This window comes from Takifugu flavidus, chromosome 5 (genome assembly GCF_003711565.1).
Source record: "Takifugu flavidus isolate HTHZ2018 chromosome 5, ASM371156v2, whole genome shotgun sequence".
NCBI classification, from domain to species: domain Eukaryota; kingdom Metazoa; phylum Chordata; class Actinopteri; order Tetraodontiformes; family Tetraodontidae; genus Takifugu; species Takifugu flavidus.
The window spans coordinates 9,701,472-9,724,275 of record NC_079524.1 but is presented as its reverse complement, the minus strand read 5'-3'; the positions used below and the strand labels follow the sequence as shown (position 1 = coordinate 9,724,275).

The 22,804-nt window shown below is 46.0% G+C and overlaps 1 protein-coding gene across 4 annotated transcripts in view; it reads right to left on the bottom strand.

Annotated features, from left to right (window-relative positions):
• The window catches only part of sema6a (sema domain, transmembrane domain (TM), and cytoplasmic domain, (semaphorin) 6A), a 79,060-nt gene that overhangs the window by 4,233 nt on the left and 52,023 nt on the right, over positions 1-22,804 (bottom strand). Inside the window, exons 10-19 of one of the 4 annotated variants that reach the window (XM_057032283.1) lie at positions 22,138-22,355; positions 20,716-20,847; positions 19,015-19,170; positions 16,821-16,994; positions 15,153-15,293; positions 14,995-15,072; positions 11,399-11,457; positions 10,538-10,558; positions 10,303-10,323; positions 7,551-7,730 (exon numbers count right to left, since the gene is read on the bottom strand). In XM_057032283.1, coding sequence (XP_056888263.1) covers positions 7,551-7,730; positions 10,303-10,323; positions 10,538-10,558; positions 11,399-11,457; positions 14,995-15,072; positions 15,153-15,293; positions 16,821-16,994; positions 19,015-19,170; positions 20,716-20,847; positions 22,138-22,355 — 1,180 coding nt within the window. The remainder of the gene's footprint in view (positions 1-7,550; positions 7,731-10,302; positions 10,324-10,537; positions 10,559-11,398; positions 11,458-14,994; positions 15,073-15,152; positions 15,294-16,820; positions 16,995-19,014; positions 19,171-20,715; positions 20,848-22,137; positions 22,356-22,804) is intronic. The other 3 variants (XM_057032284.1, XM_057032285.1, XM_057032286.1) reach the window with 3 other exon arrangements.

Sequence of the window (22,804 nt, the reverse complement as noted above, 5' to 3'; positions counted from 1 at the left end):
GGAGGTGTCAACATTCGCTATTTTCTGAATTTCCAATCTTTGACTGAAAGTGTTTTGAAGGCGTGATTATGATTCACAGTTTAAATCCCAGATAAATCCCTCTCCTGAAATGAAAAAGCGATGTGAGGGCAGATAAGGGAACCTGAAATAACGACGGAGGACTTTTCATAAATCTTCGTAAATAGATTCAGTCTCATGGATCACATAGAATGTATTAAACAGCATCTGATTAGGTGCTGAAATCCAATGAGCTGTGTCATCAGTGTATGCAAAGAGGCCTTTTTCAAAGACGATACAGTCAAATCCAAGCTAATTTAATAACAGCGGCTAAACTAGTCCATTAATGTGAGTGTGTGCGCGGCACAATCGTTGTAACAGGAAAACTTCAAATTAAAAAATGTGCAGCGGAGATTTATATTCACACAAGACCATCAGCCAAAACAGGTCAGCTTCTAGAGACAGAGGATCAGGCAGGTGGCCCCAGATAGCCTGACTCTGTCACTCACCGCCTCATCATGGTCAGCGTTACGTCATTCTACCATGTTGTTTATTCGACGCGTCCCACCGAGACCTAGAAATCATCTGAAATGCATCACACTGAGGTTGGTGAGGCCGTATTCACGAGAATAATTGTCTTCTGCGGTGCTTTACCAAACTGTTTTCCGCGCAAAACATCTTGAGTGTTTTAATGTCTCCAATTTCTCAAAGTAGATGCCACAAAATGAAGCTTTCTTGCAGTAATTAAGTCAAATCCTGAAGGGTCTGGGTAATCATGTTTAGACTTCGCAGCTTACTTGAACGCGCTCTGAGAATCCGCTCTCTGCGTCTCCACAGCGAGACAAAACACAGACGCGGAGACATCAAGGTAATCAGTTCTGCTGAAAGCGAAACCCAGGCTCTCTTACACTAACATCCATAATCCTCGCTTTCTACAGTCATACTTCATTAGCGGGAAGAGTAACCAACATCTTCAAGTATTCCAGGCTGAAACAAAGTGCCGAGCACTGGACTCTGCCTCTGTGTGACTTTAAAGCTCAACCCGAACTTTTTAAAAAGTCCAGCAGATACTTTCGCCCAGATCATCCATCACGTATCCTAAAAACAAAACCTCTGGCTAACAGGGTGCTGACGAGATGCCTCTCTGCTATATCTCAAACAAATGGTTTAAAGTGTCTTCTCTGGCCAAAAGAGCTTCTTATCACAGCCGTGCTGTGCAGATAGTGTAAGACGTGATGAGCCTTATCTGCAGGGAACCGCGGAGCTCCGACATGTGCTTCGCGGTGGGGTCATGTGACCAGACGACTCGCCCGTCTGGCAAAACATCTGCTTTTCATCTCCGACAGTATCATCAAAGACTTTATCTCTTTTATTTTATTGACTTTTTCGGCTGTCCCCCGACTTTCTCCCATCTCTCATCTTTTCCAGGGAAAAGGACGTTCCTGACTGATTTGTGGTCTCTTTAGGTGCCCTTTACTCTGGGGTCAGCCTTGAATCGCTCTCGTCCTCTGGCAGATGCAAGAGTAGCAACGGGTGGCAACAAACCGCAAATCAGGGAAGTCAAAGCGGGCTGTAGAATGTGAGCAGAAGAACAGACCCCACCAGATTTGGTTTATTGACGCGGGATCTTTTAAACGAGGGACAAAGACGACGGGGAGCAGAGGTGCAGTTATTCTAGTCAGAGTATCAGATTTAAGGCTTAAGGCCAATTTAACCTTCGGTCCACGATTGTCCCAGGTGACAAACTTAAAAGAAAGTAATAATAATCAGGTTTTGTCTCCCTCCATCCATCATTCAGAGATGAGAGCCATGCACTCTGGCAGTTTTCTCACTTAGTGTGAGTACTTAGCCCAGGGCCTTGAGTAAAACACAAAAGGAAGAGAAGGAACTCGGGAGACTTTCATCTTCCATGTGAGGAACTGTTTCTCATCCTGACATCAAACAGAATGAAAGTAGCCACGGAAAAGATGGAGGCGTTTCTGTCGAATCACAGGACTTCTGGCTTTTGAATCCAGGTGGCTGAGCGGCTTGTTGTTCAAGGTCCTGCTTGCGATCTCATTGCAAAAACTTTTCAAAACTCTCCCAAACTGACCTTGAGAGGCATCAGTGTTGTGGAAACTGTGAGATTCTCTGCTTTAGTCCCATCTGGCTGTGCTTCTGCCTGCACACTGACTTAATAATCTACGGGGTCCAGCTCTTGCCTCGCCCCCCTGGAATGTCTCACAAGGCATCTCGCAGCACCGCGCTTCAGTCGGCAGCTGAATTGATTTGAGTTTCACACTCCCTCGAGCCTCAACATACAGTACAGTAGAGATATTAAACACATATCTCAGATAGTCTGATTTCTCTGGCTGTCAAAGCAGCCTGTAAATCAGGAACATTGTAATCTGCTGTGAGTGGAGCCTGTGAATGCTCTCTCTGTGTCTGCCTGACACTTTTATTCTTGTTTAATCTCCCCAGAAGCCCCGACTGACTTAAGACCACAGAGCTTGTCTTTGTGTCGATGTTGGGAAAACTTCAAAGGTAGTTAAACACCACAGAGGGGTTCGAGAGGGGGCTTTAACCTCTGACCTCTGCCCTGCATAAAGAGGGTGTCAGCGCGATGATAAAAATCTTAATCAGACTTGGGATGCGTCACCTGTTGAAAGACAGAACGTTGGACCCTGTTGAGCAGAAGGAAGGATGAAGGAGGAGAGAGAGAAAGGTCAAATATTTACTTTGCTTTCACTTGTGTCAGAACTTATTTGCTTTCAGGAACTGCTCTCTTTTTAAATGGAGAGTTGTAGACATTTCAGTAGCCTCTGTGCTATGAGTTTAATCCCATTAGGTCTGGTGATTGTTTACGCCCCAAATACATACAGATCAGCTAGCTAAGAGACAATTAAACCCTTAATTTTATCTTTCTGCACCTCAGGTATTAACGCTGACACACTGCTATCTGTTTAATCCCACATAAATCTTTGCAAAGATCAGGTTATTGACAATGTATTTGGTGACTGGTTCCAATCCCAGGGGACTGTAGCTTGTCTGAGGGTTCACGTTGGTTTGTGTTGTAACGGCTGAATTTTTCCAGAGTGAAGATAATGCAAAGCCTATTTAACAAACCCTAATCTACTTATTTATTTGTCAGCTTTCTTTTGACATGAATTACTTTTATAACCTCTATTTATATTGCGAGGGCTGCTGCAATTTCTTGGTGCTGCAATTTATCGAGTTTCAGAATAATCTCAAATGAATGCACAGTGGGAGCAAGTAGGTGTTTCCACAGAAGAACAAAGGCTCATTCACAAACACTGTAAATGCGGCTCCTTAAAAAGATGAATAATGACAGCAGAAAGTGGGTTATACATGCTTCAGCACCACAAAAGGATGAGCTGCTGTGATGTGAGGTTTAGTCTTAGACAGACAAAAAAACACCAAAAAAACCCAACAAAGCTTTTGCAGGAACCAGCGATGGTGAGAAATCTCCCAGTAAACCGCTGCCAAAACACAGGAATAGAAAATTAAAATGTGCTAAGAGGTCTGAGAGAACAATAAGATCATCAGTGCAGGAAATTACGGCTTGTGGTTTGACGTCAAGCAGGGAAGTGCGTAACGCTGGCGAAAACATCCAGCTCGCTGTTGCTATCGTGACTCACACCAAGCTGCAAAAAGCAGCTCTTTCACGGTCCTCAACTTAAAGAGCGTATAATATGGTTCATGGGAAACTCTGAGGTCTTATAAAGATTATTAATTTGACATTAAAAATGTTAATTTTCCTACTCTTCTAACATGGCAGTAGACCTGCTTTAAGGCCACTTTGACCGAGTCCTAACCTAAATCCCATCATCTCTTTTACAGGATTAACCGAAATCCAATCATTCTACTCCAAGGACATATGAAGATAGCAGCATTAAATATCCCAAAACACGAGGGGCGAGTGTCCTCACGTCACAGCGAGGAAAGTTCACACTGAGCACTTCTTGATAGAGAAGAAAGGGCCCTTTTATCTATTTATCTATGAGAAAGATAAAAATGATCACATGTGCGAGTCTTATAAAGTTATACAATTGGCGACGTGGCTACTCCTGAAGCTGCACCCTTATGTTGACGCAAAAACTAGAATTCCTCCACAAAAAAATAATTTGCTCTTGCTGTTGGAACCAGTTGGCTGATTGTTTTTGCAGCCGACATGGAGGAAAGGGCAAAAGCTCCGGTCACAAAGAGGAAGCAGCGATTCATCTCTGTGCTCCTGCGCAGCACCTCGACACACAGGTGTCAGAGCGCCGCTGAAAATAACCCTCGCCCAATCGCCATCATGTGGCACAACCATCCATTCTTGACGTGCAGCGACGTGTGGACGGCAGAGACTTTATTCCGTGAGAGAGGGAAGCTTTCCGTCTTTATGGTCTGGACGTCTGTGAATTAAGCATCGCGTGAATTAACAACAGACTGGGATCATTGTTGCCTCGAAGCTGGAAGAGTGATCCCGTGCTCCCGATTCCTTCAGTCATTTGTTCAACGCTCTTATTCAGCCTCTATCCTTATCCACCACCCGTTTCTTTAATCACATGTTCCAGTTCCCTCCACACATCTCTTCCATGTTCTCTGTCCAGTTTTTTTTCTTGCTTTTTCTTTCCACTGCAGGTAGCTGCCCTAACAAACCCATAAATTGGAGCAACGCAGCGGTTTGTACGGGTCGCGTTGGGTGAGGGAGGATGAAAAGGGGGAGGGGGGGGCAGATTCATGCCTGACAGAGAGAGGTAAAAGGAGGACAGAGAGTGAGTGTGGGGGGAGGAGGGGCAGGGTGAGGATTCATTCTAGGAGACAGTGGAAGAGATATGACTCCGGGTTGGAGAAGAGATGGACTACAACGGGCTATAGGGGAGGAGGAGGTGCCGAGATGAAGGGGTCAGAGAGAGAGAGCGTAGGGGGGAGGGGCATGGGGGGGGGGCTCCATAAATTGGTTCAGGATTTCATTTGCGCCTGGTATGGTACAGCCTTGGAACATGCCATCCCAGTCTGATGAGAGGTCCTGTGGAAGGGAGACTGATCACAATGGCGGCAGATGGTGGAAAAGTTGGTGGCATTCAGGTGGGAGGTGGGGGCGGGGGGTGGGGGTGCACAGCAGGGTGAAAGGAGTGACAGAAAATATAAGCAAGGCAAATGAGGCCGAGACACACAGATAGATCAAATGTACTGTGATAACGATGGTGTGAGGTGCCAAATATCATCGGTGTGTGAACAGCCATCACTTCACAGCATTCCTAATGAGTCCAGCGGCATCTGGCTAATACTTATTGGCAGCGCTGCAATATTCATAAGCTGATAAGATTCAAAAATGCCTCAACTGCAAATGGAAAAGTTTGCAAGTAATTAAATTTCTGTTAAATCATAAATGTGCTTGCAAACAATTCTGAAAATGAGCCGGTCTCTGAGGCATCCTTTATTTACTTATTTACTTGAGCTCCAGCTACATATTAACACCTTAGATGTTAACTCCGTTTTCACTTTGTGCTGAAAGTTTTTTCACAGTACAGTTTGACACCCGAGGCCAAAAACACCGAGGGCGACAGGAAGGAAGAGGAGACAGGATGGGTGGAGTGGGAAAGGAAGACGGTGGTGCTGAAAAGCATTAAGCTGCATGGAGGCAAAAAAAAGGCAACAACTGTGCTTTATACCATCAAAGCAATCAAGGCAGGGAAAAGAAAACAGCAAATATATATACAAAAATATGTTTATATAGCCAAAAAAAGAGAGACCAAGCCATGCAAAATATCAAGAACAGCTCACGAGAAACCAACAAGGAAAAATCAAACAAATCATCATCAGAGCTGAAATAGAACTCACACAACTGAAACAAGCTGCAAAAGTGGTTGAGAAAATCAGAATAATAACAAAATAACCATACAGAAAAATAGCAAGAAGTTTGGTTTTGAAATGTGAGACCCTGTTGCCCGAACCTGAGCATGCTGCTATGACCACTACTAACTATCAATAATAATAATAATAATAATAATAATAATAATAATAATAATAATAATAATAATAATAATAATAATAATAATAATGGACCATCTTTTCCTCGGTCTCAGGTAAAGGCAACAGGGGAACAACAGCATGTTGTGATGCTGGCTGCAGGCATGCTGTTTGAAGTCTCTGCCACCATTGTGCTTGAATCTACCTGCTGATATCATACTGCTTCCAGCTGACACACTTCAATGTCTGCTTTCATCTAAGAGAAGAAGCTGCCGTCTGTGTGTGTGTGTGTGTGTGTGTGTGTGTGTGTGTGTGTGTGTGTTCATACATGTGAGTGAACACTGCATTATATGTTTAACCAGCCAAGTAGGGACATTTTTGGAGGCAAGTGAGGACATTTTGCCTACTCTTCACAACTTCAAAGGTCTGTTGGAGGGTTAAGACAGTTTGGAGATTAGCATTGGCTTCCGCTTGAGGTCCAGGTCAGGGTCAGAGTCAGAGTCAGGGGATTTAAGCGGGATGGTTGGGTAATGAGCTGGGTGAATGCATTATATCATTGGCAGTCCTCACAAAGATACAAGTACAATTGTGTGTGTGAGTTGAGGCTGGACCACCAATATTAATGATTATAAAAGCTCACAGTTTTTTTGTGTCGGTTCATTTTTGGAGTGGGTGTGATTTAGCTTGCAGAATAATGCAACAATGAGGAACATGCCACCTCATCTTTATTTTATATATTGAGGCATTATATAAATGTCCAGAATTCCAGAATGACTTAAATGAAATCAGAACCGGTTAAAAGGAGCGACAGAACAGCAGCCAGTAGGTTATATAAATGAAAAGTTGCCGACAAGATTCAGTATGTCCCTCATGTCGGGAAATCAGCTATTATACCAATATCAATATGTGCTCAAGGCCGTGGCTTCGTTGGAAAGAAATATCTAATGTATACGGAACAGGCTGCTGATTGTGCTGTTTAATAGCTCTGCTTTATTAAAACATGAATCAACAGCATCGGACTGACCTTTTTCTATTTGCCCTCCTCTCAGTCTCATTGCTCCTGTATGTCCTTGAGGCGCTACAGCGTCGGGCAGGTTGTTAACACAGGAGAAAGGGCGTTCAATGTCATGTCACCGCGCTGCGGAGCCTGACGGAGCTGGGCGCCAGGCCACCTTCTCAAGGAAATAAATACGTCGCCATCTTCCTTTTCAGTGTGTAATGGTGTGGATATTACATCTCCTGTGGGACATTAATGCGCTGAGATAATAAATCCATCTTAAGGAGTGTGTGTGTGTGTGTGTGTGTGTGCACAAGTGTCGTCGTGTCTCCGTGAGCGCAGAGTGTGCGTGTGCATATGTAGGTGTCGTGTGTTTGCATATGTTTCGGGGGGGGAGCAGTTGGAAGTCATTTGTTCCCTAGAGAGAAAGCGATCTCCACAACCCATCAGCTGGAAGCAGTAATACAGCAGTAAATCTCAATTACGCACACCCTCCCTGCCCCCCCACCAACCCCCCACCCTTCCCTCTCCCCCAGCTTCCTCGCCACAGGTGACAACGGACCAAACTGTCTGCTCACTGTCGTGTTCCAAGGCTTACCATTGGCTTCGGGCTGAGTCTGAGAGGGCACGGCTATGTAGGGGTCCTCCCCATTATCTGAACTCATCGGGAGCTCCTTCTGCTCAACCATGCGACCCCGCCCCAGGGGGCCCTCTGCAGCCTCTGGGAGGGCCGAAGTGGGAAGTGAGAGGGTGTGGTGATGGTGGCGGTGATGGTGGCCTGCCGGACACAAGACAGGTTAACTGATGCTGGGGGAGACATGACAGGCACAAACACACACACACACACACACACACACAACACACACACCACACACACATACAGTCTCTCTCTCTCTCTCTCTCGAAAGACAACGCTTCTCCACAGTGACCTGGGGCAGCTCATTAGAAAATGTGTGAAAATATGATTCTCGCCGTGTCCCTTTGTGATTCTGAGCTTTGCTCCATCTTTGTCCTCCGCCTCCCGCCTCTCCTACCTCACATGTCAAGGCTCGATCGAACTGCCAGAGCAGAACAATTGTGATTTCACACACTCACCATGGGGCATCTACCTTTAATAAGAAGGACGGGGGACACATTTTCTTTCCATGGCTCCAACTGAGGCTGTCTAACTTATCACAGGCCCAAAGATGGAGAATTTTGACATTTTGACCTATTCTTCCTCCTTCCTTCTACTTTTCCCCCGTCAAATTTCCTCTGGTAAATTACCGGTAACACCCAGAACTGAAGTTAGATTCAACTGCGAAGGTTTGTGCTTCTCGAACACTTTGCGATGAGCACTATATATTTAAGATGTGGATATTTGCAGTCACAAGGAGAGACGTCACTGTCAGTCTGGCCTCCATCTCTTCACAGTTGCTACAAACATTGCAAATGTGATCATAAATATGGTCCTCTGGGAAACCGTAGGGGAACAGGTTGCTACTTCCTGTCGCTGTGTTTCTACGACTACCCAGTGAGAAACTGTCGTCTTTGTTTAGTCGTAATAAAAGTAAAATATCTGGATTTTGTTTCACATTGCAATGACTGGTTTTATTAATCTCTTCTCAGGGCTTCCAAACATCCAACCTGTTTCCCCCATTTCCTTGGCTACGCACTATTTATGCACCATGTTTATTTATGTCTGTACCCTGCCAGTCATATTAACATATTACACCATTTTTGCACTGGTGGTACTTGATAAACTGCGTTTAAGTTGTGGAGTGATGAAAAATAAATCCACAGTAGATGAAGAGTGACAACACTTTTATCAACAGCTTCGGTGGAGCTCAACCTCCCAATTCCCAGTTTGACACGCTTTCTCCATGGAGAATGTAAAAGCTCTGTGTGTGTGTGTGTGTGTGTGTGTGTGTGTAGATCAGCAAGTGTCTTTTCAATGTGTGTTTATGCTTATATTTGAAGAGGGGAGGTGGGAAGGAGGGGTTTCGCGGGACAAACGTTAATGTTGCTGATAGTATAGGCACAACACCACCCTGAGCCCCCTCCTCCTCCCCCCCCTCCTCCGTGTGGCATGGCAATCATTAAAATGATTTATTTAACTACTGGCCCAAGGCTGAGAGATTAGTGTGACAGGCCTATTTTATAATTCATTCCCCCGCCGCCAGGGGAAGTGCAATTCAGGCAGATGACATACATAGAGAGTGAGCTCGGAGCCTCAGAGCTCTTCCACAGATCAGGGGGGAGAAAAAAAAGCCCTAAACTGCCGACTGATGCACAACCTTCTCTTCCCCCAGATTAAAAGCAAGGCGAGGATGTCTAGTCTGGGAGAACTGAGAGGGGGCATTTATTTATCGTCAAATCCATATCAACCTCTGACGGATAGATGGAGGAGCTCGGTCCAGACTTAGGGAGTTGTCTGAGTGCATGTGTGCGTGTGTGTGTGTTTGTGTAACCATATTCAGCACTACGGGGTGCACACGCCAACACAGATGCTTATTCCTGACCCTGGATGTCCAAAAGGAGGGAAAATCACAGCGGGTTACAGCTATAGGGGGCTGGGGGTGCTGGAATCACTTCAAAATATCTATTCTTGTCATTCTGCATGGATCTGACCGGTTTGATCTGGCAGCTGCGATGAAGGGATGACTGAAAGTGGGGTGGAGGTGGTAGTGGTGGTGGTGGACCATCAAATGCTGCGATTCGATAAAAATGAGGTGAATACATGTCAGGAAGCCAAGGATACAAAGATTTGATCGATGAAAAATGTATATCAGCCAACGGGCAGGTTGATACTCACAGTAGTGAAGTACCACTGAGTGTGCGCACGGTTGGCAGAAAAATAACTCCTTTTAGGTGGAGCCGAACTTTTGAACACTCTCATAAATACGAGAGAAGCGTGACCAGACCGCTGAGTGGCTGATACGACTGTTGACGTGGTAATATTAGCATGAGAAGATCAAATCACGTGTCCACCAGGGGTGAAACGTTGGCCTGAGAAGGTGCGGTAGCTACAACCGGAATGATGATGAGTGGTTGATCTTTCTCTCCATCTGTCCGCGTATGTTCTGCTTAATGTGCATGCTGCGGCATTTCTTCCCCATCAAGGCCTCACCTCACAACCACAACCAGCCAATTAGCAATGCAAAGGTCAGGGATAATCGATAACGTCGCACTGGGGATACTGGGGAACGGGGACAAGGAGGGAACTAATGCAGGCAGAATTAAAGAGGTTCATGTCTACACTTTTAAACTTGCTTATCACACATTCTTTAATCTACAACACCAAAGGGCGTGGAGGTGGGGAAACTCCTATGAGAGGTGAATTAGCCAGCCGTGCTGGAAGATTTCATTACCTTGGTAACTGGAAGGGTTGTCTAACAAAAAAAAGAAGAAGGAATGACATTCAGTTAAAACCTTGAGTCATTAATAATCCTTCTTTATGCACGTGGGAGGAGTTTTCATTTCCTTGAGTGGGATTGACTGATTGACGAGCAGAAGAGGCGTGGCTGGTGTTAACCAGCCAGGGGACGTGGAATGTAGCGCGTGTCTTTTATTTGATTGCTTCTACAGTGCATGCTAGGGACTTACCATTCAGAGCCACAAAGGTATCTGGAAGGAGAACAAAAGAGATGAGATGAAACATGTTAAAGGGGGTTTCAAAGGGCTTTTCAAAATGATCAAAAGCCACGAGTAGGAAGGTAAGTTAGAGGAAATGTTAGCGGCCGCTCCAAATGCTCGCAGCTTTTAATCACGACTGGTATCTGCAGCTAATGCCCCGGTTACCCTTGACGAGACGCGCTAATGAAACTGCATTTTGTCTTCATTTGCTCCGGGAAAAGAGCGGGAATTAAGGCGGAATGGGCTAAGATAAACAATATCAAGGCAAAGCTGCCCAAGCAGACCCCAGCGTCTCGGTGACAGTGAGCCACATTTGATCAGGACATCAAATGTGTTTATCAGAACCATCTGGGCATGAAATGATCACATGCACATTCTTTATGTGCCTTTCTCTGGACTGAGGGGAAGAAAAAAAGAGCTGCTAGAGACTGCTAGAGCGGAGAGATTGTCTCGAGCTTCTAAATGAGCCCTCACAAGTCAAACACCTTCCCTGTGTGCAGCTGACGGTTTGTGGTGTGTTCTCTTAAGCGGTTTGTGAGAAAAGGCCCAGTCTTTGCCCAACTGGACACAACAGCCTATTGACCAGGGGGCCAGAGAAGCAGTGGGGGGAAAGGACAGCGGAGGATGAGTGCCGAAAGGGACAGATGGATGGATGAGGCTGAAAGAGTGGATTGTGAGGGCGGAACAGACGGGGCACCAAAAGGTGACAGCAGCGAAAGAAGGAAACGGACGCTCGAAGAAAGAGAGGGGACGAGTCAACGGAGAAGAGAGAACTAGTGGGAGGGGGTGGAGTAGAGAAGGACAGATAAGAGTGAAAAAAGGCATGCTTACTTTGGCAGTCTCCCAGGCCATCTGTGTTGCCATGCTCCACGTCCTGCTCAAAGGCTGATCTGCGGGGGACACAGACATCATGGTCAGCACAGGAAAACAAGGCCAGGCTCGCCACACCTAGCAAAGCAACAAAGCTGCCGGATAGCTACTATGAAAGCACCCTCAAATGCTGCATACCCTATGCTTGCACAGTGTGGGCTGCAGAAATCCCTATACTGGAAGAAAATCAAAGAGCACCTAGCAGGTGCCCTGGGGGCCTAAATCAGTGTTTATGAGCAGTGATGGCAGGCTGGAAAATCAATACCTGGCACTGGACTGTTTACAGGCAGGGTTGACACAAATAGATTCATGTTTCATTTGACTGTAATATAAGTTTTATGACACATTGGAGCCTCTTATGTAATTTTCCCATTCTTAGCCACCAAAACTGGCCATTAACTAGCAATAGTGGGGAACAAACTCTGTGTTAAGGTAACAAAACCCTCCCAGCAGCATGTGTTCAGGTAGACCATAAAGTTTAATCTATTTAGGATATATTATCTAATTAAAGTATCATTTATAGTATATGCTCTGAGATGTTGATCATTATATGGAAATATGAGCTGTTGTGCTTTCCCAGTTTAAAGGTTAATTTGTGTTAGATAAATTAAATTTATGTAATTACCTATCTTCACATTTGGAAACCATTATTCATCATTAAATCCTTGTTAATGTTTATGCATTGAAAATTACATAAAACCCCGCAGTGTTAATGTATGTGGTAATTTTTGTATTTTTTTTGACACAAAAGAAGACATTTTGAGGACAAACACAACACAACACAACATCGCTGATGAGCATTTTAAATCAACACGTCACAACCACAAATCTGATCAAAGAAAATGTGGAAAAACCTCCACTTTCTCCAATCCTTTCTTCCAGCCATGAGATTTAGACATGAGGTTGTAGTTCTAATCACATGGCCCAAGAGCAGGGCAGTGAGGGGTGACCTCGATATCATACCATCGCACGACCGGGAGGGAGACAGCGTGGTGAAAGACAGCCTCAGATATGCCTCCTAAACCGATGAAAACTGCGCCGAGACCTGTTTTTTTCCTCGAAGACCACCAGGCGGGTAGTAAGGAGATATGTGAAGCAGAGCAGACCAACCGTCAAGTGGGATCGCGGTCACGCATGACAGCTTTTCTCGGTCCTGCTCAGCTGCCTTCCACGCTACTCTCCCCCAGCCCGCGTGTCCAACAGCCTCTCGTCTTCCTCACCCTCCAACAGCCACGATTATAGCATGAAGGTGAAGAATGGCTTTTCCAAAACGGCATCACCAGGAGCCCAGATTTAAAGCACACAAGAAGAAAATCAGATGGAGTTCTGGATAGCATTCCATCGCCGAAGCAGCCCTGAAAGCAGCGTCGCTTTTATTCACACGCTGGAATTGATTGAAATATTTCACGCCGTGATGATTTCATTTCTCCAGGTTCCCACAGCCTTAATTGGAATGAGATGAAGCAACTTCCCTCGGCAAAGCAATGACAATAAACAGCCAGACAACAAGAGCAGAGGTGTGTCTTTTCATATTGGGGGGATGATGGGGGGGGGGGGGCATTTAATCTACTAATCTGATTTGCTTGTCACGTGCTGTCAAAAATACAACACAGATGCTTACACAGGTGTAATTACACCTGTGTAAGCAGAAGCCGCCATCTCTCAGATTCTCCTTGCCACGCCCAGCCAAATGTTGATTTGCTCTTTAGTGGAGACACAAACGCTTCAGATTCGCCTCAGCCGATAATAACGCCGCGGATGTATTCGTATGACGAGTGCGACATTTAAACCCCGCTGGGCCAGAGATGAATTAACAATGAGCCGCTCGCCGCAGCCAGAGCGTCTGGCCTGCTTGGCACAGGTGACTACGGCGAGCTTGGAGCATAAACCCAGTTAAAGGGTCCCTTCAGCAGCTGCATCATAGCAAAATAAGCGCCGCACATTAGAATGTGGCACTCCGCTCGGTTCAGCTCGGGATTAACCTGCCGCTGCAGCTGCATAATTCATGCTGGAATCAGTCTCAAGCGCCATTGTACATAAGTCGAAGCGGCTGAGGGCCACCTTTTATATCATCCACCGTCAGATATGATTATTATGTGAGAGGTGAGTTTCACTGGGGCAACTGGCCGCTCCGATATAGGTCAAATAGAACAACATTAATGATTTACTTTGAAAGCGTGTGGGCAGCCAATTTCCTTCAGGAATTAAGGAGACATGCGTGAAGATACTAGATCATGCTGGGTCATACTGCGCGTGACCCCACCACCGGTGCTCATAGATGGCGTCCACGCTGAAAACATCATTTTATGGAATTCCTGTACATGGTGGAACAGGAGGTCGTTCCTGACCATATTGTAGGAGATCAGAGTGCAAGCTGTACATGGGCAGTAGGTACGAGAGGCAGGACTCCACATGGGAAAGCTGGCACCCGAGAACTGGGGCCAGATGGAAGAATAGAGGAAGGGGGGTGGAGAAGGAGCGAGAATGTATCAGAGCAAAGATGGATGGATGGATAAAAATAGATCTGCGGGCAGAAACGAGCATTTGGAGGTAACAAGACAAAGAGGAAATGGCAAAGGGGTCTTTGACAGCGAAGTGCTCCAATCCTCGTTTTATCCCTCCTTTTTTGAGCCCGGCAAGTGCAGCGGACGGCACAGCACAGAGCAGCGGAGCCTACCAGGTCTAATCCCCCTGCCTTTTCACTCAGAAATATTGTACAGTAGGGCAGCGGGGTCATCCGCTTCCATTACGTGCTCGGGTGTCCTGCTCCGAAGTGGAAAGTCGAACGGAACAGTCTGCTGCAGCTTTGCGGAATAATAACGCAATGGATTGCGTGGGTGTTTTTTTGCGTGTCCACAGTGGTATATGTGCCTTAGCATGTGAGCGCAGTGGTTTCACAGAGGGGGGATCAAATTCATTTAATGGTAGATAGCCGCTGCAGCGCTGATCCTTTTGTTATGACTTCATCTGTAAAATGTTTTTCCCACCACAGAACTCCATATGCTGCTTGCTCAGATAGCATAATCTGGCTCGGAGACCCAACTACAGCCACAATTTATAGTTACGGCAACCATCATGATTTCCCTGGCCCACACACCTAACCCCAGTCCTGGAGCAAACAACTCTTTTCTTCCATTTATTATTCCAATTGCCTTTTTTTTTGCTGAGGGGAATTGCACTTACACGCCATAAAATTAGAAAGATCGCAGCCACAACAGATAGAGAAATTCCACCGAGGAGGATATCTCACCAAACAAGGTGAGATGTTGTTATAAAGGCTGCTTGAAAAATTGAGTCTCAGTTTTGGGGTTTTTTTTTAACTCCTGGGTGGAGTTTTAGCAGCCTGTGGAAGCAAAACTTCTCAAACCTCAATTGATTTTTATTTTCTGCGTGTGTTTCCTGCCTGTCACCTCAAGCTGTCAAGGCAGAAAAGGAATGTGACGTCTGCTTTCAGATGAGAAAAGAGCTCGTGACAGTGAGGAGCCGCTAAATGGAGCCCCCCCCCTTCGCTGTGGAAACGTGCTCCTCCTCCTGTGAAAAAGACTCAAATGACTCACTTGATGTTTCCGACCACCTTCCTGCAGGCTCCTTCTGCCACCCACCCGCAGTACGGATCTCTGGAGGCTATACAGGACCTGGATGGGACCGACACAAACCATTAGGCCATCATGATGCAAACAGGAGAGTCTCCCGACCCCCGCCTCCCCAAACTCACTTCTTGCATCTTCCATGTCTTTCGCAGCGAGACACCGGCACCTTGACCACACAGGAAGTGAAAGCGACCCACAGCGAGTGACTCTTGCCGTCTATCTGCATGCCGACGATGCGCTTGTCATCAACGCCATCAATGCTGCACCTGAAGGAAGGAGAGGAGGAGGTGGGATTCATCCTGGGGAAACAATGCGGCGTAAAACTCTTCATTCCAAGTCTCGGGAAATAAATGGCGGATTAGAACGTGGCGGGTCAGCGGGAGAGAGATAAATCTGGACTAAAGAACATGTGGTCAGTAACAGAGAGGAAGATAAAGAAGATAAAGAAAAGGCTGATACAGAGACAGAAGACAGACAGATGGGGGCTCTGAGCAGTCAGTGGTAACACCACACTTAACTTTAGAGCCCACTGAGGCTATGTCCCCCATATACCACCCATATACTGACCCCCCCCCCCATCCTCACACACACACACACACACACACACCACTACTCTTCTTTGTCTCCTCTGCCCAACACAGCAGGATGATGCTCTAATCCCACTGGGCGTTACGGTTTTTGTCCATCCCTCCCTCCATCCCGCCACCCAGCTCCTGGAATCTAATCCCCCCCGGTGCAGCGCTGTGCCCCCTGCATTAACGCTCTCAATTAGAGCTTAGAGTCCATCTACGCTGTAATGCACTGCAGTTGGGCCAGCGCTGATCCAGCCTGCGACACGGGCAGGCAGAAGCACTCAGCCAGATGTCTGGCAGATGACGGCTGCTCCGTCTCAGCCACAGAGGCAGCGAGGGCAGAAGGCGCCCGAGGTACGAGGAGAGGAAGGAGGGACAGCGGGGGAGAGGAGGTTCCTGGCCTTCGTGTGCCTCGGTTCACGGCCATAGCATGCTGGATAACAAACACTGCTAACCTTAAAAGGCCTCCTGTCAGGTCCCTTCTCCTCTTCCATTCTTCATCTCCCCTGTCTAATACAATCAGATACTCTCCTCTGCTTTCTGGTCTCTTTCTTTATTTAGTTCTCTCTTCTATTCTTCCTCCCTCATCCATTATCCCGCGACTGAATATTTGCTTTGGCAGACTCAAGGCGACGGCAAATGTTTCGTTATTGACTGCTCTTCTGGACCCGAGCCTGAGCTCGACACCATCACCCCGCCGTGGCCCGTTCAAACACGCTCCCGAGGCCACATGCTTTTGGCGCAATTGTGCGCGCATCGACGGCAATGTGTCGTATTAGCGAGAGATCTCGGGGTGGCTCTGAAGACAAACAAAGAGTGTGTGGGTGTGTTTGTCTTTTTGATTGAACCGAGCCGGAGGAGGAGCTGCGGTCCAGTGTGGTCGCAAACCACAGCGCTACTTTATCCAGGGCTTCAGCGTCCACGTCTTTAATTTAACGGCTGTGGTCGGGCAGAGTGTAACCTGATGAAACTCTTTTAAATGATAGAGTAGCCATATGGGTCTCTGGCTTCACTGCTCGGGTCTGGGGAGCTGACTGGCTCTAATGGGCCTGGTGGGTTGGCTCGGTCGCGAGCTGGTTGGAAACATTCAGAAGTCACACACGCACACATTCTTTTTGTAATACACACACTCAATAAGTGACTTGTTTGTAGCGACTGTATCCATGTGTTGTTTTTTTTATTTCTATCATTTCATGCACGCACACACACGCACACACGTACTTGTCAGGGTTGTAGACGTTGAGCTCCTCCAGGAATACACTATCATTGAGGAAGCCATTGTTCATGTTGGCCAGGAACTTGAGGATGATGCCTTTCTCAGACCCCAGGAAGACCACCGTGTGGTTCTTATACGGTCCAGCTTCATTGTCCACAACAATGCGTGTCAGGCGATACCTGGTAGAAATAGATCTTTATTCATCGACTCGTCCAGGTCTGATCAAGCGCAATTGGTGTGGTGCAGGGCACCAGCAGCATTCTTTCACCAGTTTATTGGGTCACATTTGCAATAAAAATCTGTGAGATTTAAATGACAATGATTCAAGAAGATTCAAGAAGATAGCGTACAAGAAACGACACCACGAGGTGAACTGAGAACAACTTGAAATAATTGACACCAGATGTCTGGTAGACAGCAGTGGTAATTAGCTCGCTTATCCCATGTTATTTCATGAGAGACGGATTGCTAAAGCGGCAAATCAAGCGACTTGTGGTGGGAAAAGATGCATAAATAAAGGAGCACATTTAATAGCTGTTTTTGTTTTGTTTCTGGGCACTGTGGGTGGGTGCACGTTAAAATAATCACTTTATGCCAATGGGTGATGACGATTTTAACCAACAACTCTGCATCAAAGGTGACGTTTCTTATCTTTACCCACCTCTCCACTTCCAGATTTATAATTCATTTTGAAAAAGTGCAAATTGTCACATGATGCTTGAAACTGTAAAAAAAACAAAACATACTTGATAGAGACGACAAGCTTGTTCGCGACATAAGCCAATTACGTTTTGGCCTCTGGTGTGCTCCAGCGAAGGGTAAATTAAAATAGAGTGTTATCAATTGCTGACAACACTCACCAAACACCATTAGCATTGGACAATTATTATATCTAATATCTGCCATCCTTTGTCCCCTTGTCCATTCTTTAAACATCTCCTACAATGGTCAATGTCAACAGTTACACACAACAGTAAGGAGCTGTGGCTTCTGTGCACGGCATCTAATCTAAATGAAATAATACAATCTATTCAGGAACACGGAAAATCTCAAGGGGGTCATTTTTGTGCACGGCCAGCTGAGGTCTCCATCACAGCAGAGCATGTCTCAGGACAGAAAAGCTCTTGCTGGATAGTGAGATGTCCTCTCCAGGCTACCTATAAGCATCCAACCTTGTTTTAAAGGCACTTCCAGCTGACTTCAGCCCAAGAACCGTGTCAGATATCACAAAAGACTTTACTCTTCTTCCACCTCACTTGGCTCCATGATGCTCTTCCAGCTTACATAACGCTTTTAACTGCCGTCCACGTCTTGCGTGCCGGGCTCCCTGTGTTTCTGGGTTTGCTGAAAACCCAACGTGCTTTCCGAAATACAATCGCACGGCACCACTCGCCGATGAAAAGAATGACGATGTGGACTTTGACGAGAGCCGCTCCTGTTCTGACTAAGTCGGCGTAGTATGTAGGTCAGACCTCAGCAAAGCTGCATCAGGATGTGATCTGAGTCAAATCATTTGAGGAACCAATGAGCGATTCTTAGTGTAGCTCCTCCTCCAAGCTGCGTTACCGCCACAGAGGCTCGAGAAGCACGGCTAACCTTAAATCCGAAGCAGCTGCCTCTCAGAACCCTACCTAAATCAAATATTCCTCCCCTCTTATTCACCAGATACCAGCTAGTTTGAACTTGCTGACAGGACGGTGATGCAGCGCTGTCATTTTCTCCACAGGTTATCGGGGTTGCAAAAAAAAAAAAATCTATGTGTAGAAAGAAAAAAGACCGCTCTGATCAGCCACAGTGCAATGCAACTTTATAAAATAAAGAGCAATGGCAGAACAAAACAGAACATTTTGGATATCCCTCCTTGAAGATTCAAACAAACATTCGGACAAAGACTAAACACCGCTGGAATCATGTTGTAAATGTGGCTGTGTCCCTTCCTGACCCAGACGAACATCAGCGATAATGCAAATTGCTAGCTGGGTCGCCATCGTGTCAGCATGATGTAACACGAGAGAGATTACGGTGCAGCTCGGTGTTTCCTTTAGCACTAGTGTGAAAATAACACGGCCGTTGATTTGTGGAGCAGCACTACTGCGTTTTAATGAGCCGCACTCTCAGGGCAGCACTTGACATAATTATTTTCTGGGGCTAGAGTGGCTGGGAGCCCGGCGAGGACGACGGTGTGAGAGTAACACTTACCGGACCATGGTCTTGAGAAACCACGGCCTGTTAGCGATGGAGGGCACAGCCTCGTCCATCAGAGGGTGCATCTTAATGAAGTTGAGTGTGTCGTCGGGGAACTCATTAGATACCTTGTACCGCTCCATGGATGGCATGCCAGCGCAGTTGCCAGGCCTGTAAGTGGATTGGGGCAAGGGTAAAGCATAGAGAAGGAGTGAAAGCAAAGGGAAATTAAAACACCGACGTGGGAACCCTATTGCAGAGCTCCAACAAGGTTTTTATGTCCAAACTCCCGTCTCAAAATAAACCCACAAATTTGTTTTCTCCGACTTTAGTGGAAGTCGTCCCAACTGTGTGGACATTTTGCAGACAGTCGATGGGCTTGTAAAAAAGGGAGCTACCTTTTGTTTTGATACCGTAGAGCTTGTAAAACCCCTATACTGACCTGTGATCTGCTGACACAGCATGTAATATCTGTGTGTGTGTGTGTGTGTGTGTGTGTGTGTTGTGTGTGTGTGTGTGTGTGTGTGTGTGTGTGTATGTGTTTGGGGGGTGGTGGTGGTGTGTTTCCTTACATTTGCTTTTGCTGGGAGGGTTAAGACATGTTTTTAAGGTTGAGGTAAGAAGTGGTTTAGGGTTACAGTACAGAGCCGGGTCATGTATAATGTCTATGAAAGTGAGGTTGCCTGTGTGTGTGTGTGTGTGTGTGTGTGTGTACGTGTAGCTGTAGGTGTGTGTGTAAGTGTAGGTGTAGGTGTAGGTGTAGGTGTGTGCATCCCCTTTTGAAAGCCTCACCTAGCCTTATATGAGAAATACAGAAGTGAAGCAAAGTTGTAATTAACTTCATATTTTCTCGTGATCATTCTTGGTGCAGGAACATTCCTGCCAGTGGACATATGGCAGAACCGAAACAGACATTTTAAATACAAAAAAATACCCTGTAAATCATTCCAAATGAGAATCTAACACATGGTGGTACAGTCTGCTGCAGGGCCAGACCTGGGTGGCATTGTTACAGCTCCCCGTCTGTTATGCAAAAACACGATTTGAATGCAGGAGCCGTGGAAATAAATCAATGGCTGCAAACACAGTGTACATGTGTCTGATCTTTTTTTCATGTCTGACCCTGTCGCACATAAATAAGTAACTACATGCTAATGGAGGACAACAAGCAGGTATACACACTTTCATACAAAGGGGTAAACTTCAGAGACAAAAACCACTTCCCGAGCCATATGGGAGAACACACGCGCGCGCGCGCACGCGCACGTGGGGTAACAGCTATTATCGTGGCCTAGATCTTTGTGTTAAATCTGCTTCAGTTTTTTCTTTTCTGAGGATGGAAGAGCAGCACTCAGCGCACTAATTAGCAGAGAATAGATGAGACATTGATCGTGCTGGTGCATTTGTGGAATTAGCCAACCATCTGTAAAATGACCTCATGCCTCATTTGTTGATACAGAGCTGGAAGCAGGAAGGTATCGCGTTGAAGGGGTGCAACCCTGAAAATAATGTGTGAATTTGTCTCATGTGATACACTTGTGATGTCATTTTTGCAGCAGTCATTATTCTATTTAAAATGGTTTTAGGCCTGCACTACCACCAATGACCACCGGGAAACATAGAGCACAAAGTGGCATCACTTTTATTTATCAAGCTTCAGCTAAAAATGCGGTCCGATGATGTAATTGCGTGTCGTAATTAACGGCTTCTTTGTACCTTGGCTTTGGAACTTTCTCCTCAGGAAAGGGTGTCCAGGTGGAGTCTGGGGATTTCTGCTCTTTGAAACGTCCTGTGAACGTATTGGCCACCTCCGCCATGTCGTAGGCACACACGGCAGAGCCTGGTATACTGCCATGACACACAAGAGATTCATTAGAAGAATGCTAGCACATATCAGAGAAATACCATGTCCTTGCCTCACTAAACCATGTAGACTCTCACATATTATCATTCCAATTATTTAGATTCGGCCTAATTTCATTGCTGTGTATTTATTTCTGTATCCGTGGTTGCCAGGGGTCACGACAAGGCACATTCCCTAACCCTCCTCTCCGTGTCCGGATTTCCCCATAAGCCTCGAGGCGTTCAAGCGCATCACAAGTCAACGGCGAGAAAGACAGACAACAGATTATCTTGTTACTGGCGTTTTTCCCGGGGAAAAAAGCACCCATCTTGTGATAGCAGTGGGCCCCCCGGGCTCCTCTCTGTCCATGGGGAATCAATGCATAACTGATTGCTGAGTAATTTTTTTTTTTCCTTTTTAAATTTCATGCCTTTTCGCTCAGAAATGCGAACTAAAACTAGTTTATTCTTCACTGTCTATTTACGAGTGAAGTCCAGCTCAGCTGGTTGGATGTTTGGACGGTTGCATCATGGGTTTAGACGTCGAGGAGACAGCGCGTACAAGGGACGCATTATGAAGCGCAAGGTCAGAGAGCCGCTCGTTCCTCGTTTAGCATCCAAATTACAGTACTCACCCACCGTACTGTACGGAAAGACAGACGGCGGAGGATAACAAGGAGGATAGATGAGCCAGCCAGACAGTTAAGCAAACCAGATACTCAGACAGACAATTAAACTACACAATGTGCGAGCGCTGCCTACAGCCTGAACGCGCTCCTTCCAATTTCACACCCCGACTATGAAATGGAAAATGAATGCCGGGATCCAAACAGGCGCTTATAGAAATTTGCGGAGGCTTCTGCCTCATTGGGTTTTAACGTCCATTACCATGCTCAATCGCACCGTCACAAGCAATTGTCTTATCTCTTAAAAAGCAGCCATAAAATGGAAAATTATAGTATGTGCAAGCTATCAGACAGGCTTTGTGGTAATTTTCAATTTAGATAAGAGATTTTTTTTTTTTAAAGATGACAAATTTGGGGGCATTTGTGAAATATAAATTACACATAAAAGGAAATGAGAAGATGAGAAGAAGAAAACAGAGCAGAAACTGTAGGGCAAACTGTGCGTGTGCAATGAGGATAGTTTCTTAAAATGGACATTTATATCGATTAATCAATTAATTTATGCATATCTTTGATTATATTAGTGAACCTATTAAGTCTTTGAAGCCACAAAAGCAGAACCTGTTCACACAAATGTTTAAAAAAGCTTTCCAAGTTCATCCCCTCTTACCTGTTGTAAGGTGTGGAGAAGGTTGCCATGACGACATCCTTCCCATTGATGTGGATGACGTCCGTCACGGCTTGCAGGATGTTGAAGTAGAAGTGAGAGTCGCCCGGGATGGAGCAGTTCAGGCGGGACTTGAGGAAGGAGGTCCACTGCTTCTCCAGGACACGGGGCGAGCCGCCGCGGTCATTCTTACACACCCTCGCCACCCGAGGAAACACCACCTGACCACCACGACAGTGGAAACCATGTTTAACATCCCTGTACGGCACAATGGCCAACAAAAGCAGTGGCTTAAAATTGCCTCCTTTGTTCAGTACTCAAAATATGGCAAACATGTTACCCACAATGCCCACACCTATTTTCTATCTGAGTTCTATCTTTTTTCCCATTAAGCTATGCTGAAATGAGAAAATCTTTCTTTTTGTGGAACAGACTGCCTTGAAATCCCTTTTAAACCACCATACAACGAAAGGAAAGAAAGGAAGTGTACATATTGCCATGGCGACTAGTCTCAAAACGATACAGAAAGTGAGTGAAAATTCTATGAGGGCTGCTAAAATACACGACTGCAAGGATTATCAGTACACGATGCTTTAGGAAACAATCAGAACCATTTCTAATGAGCTCCAGACAGACTGGCTCTCAGGGAGGCAGGATTGTAATCAGCCCC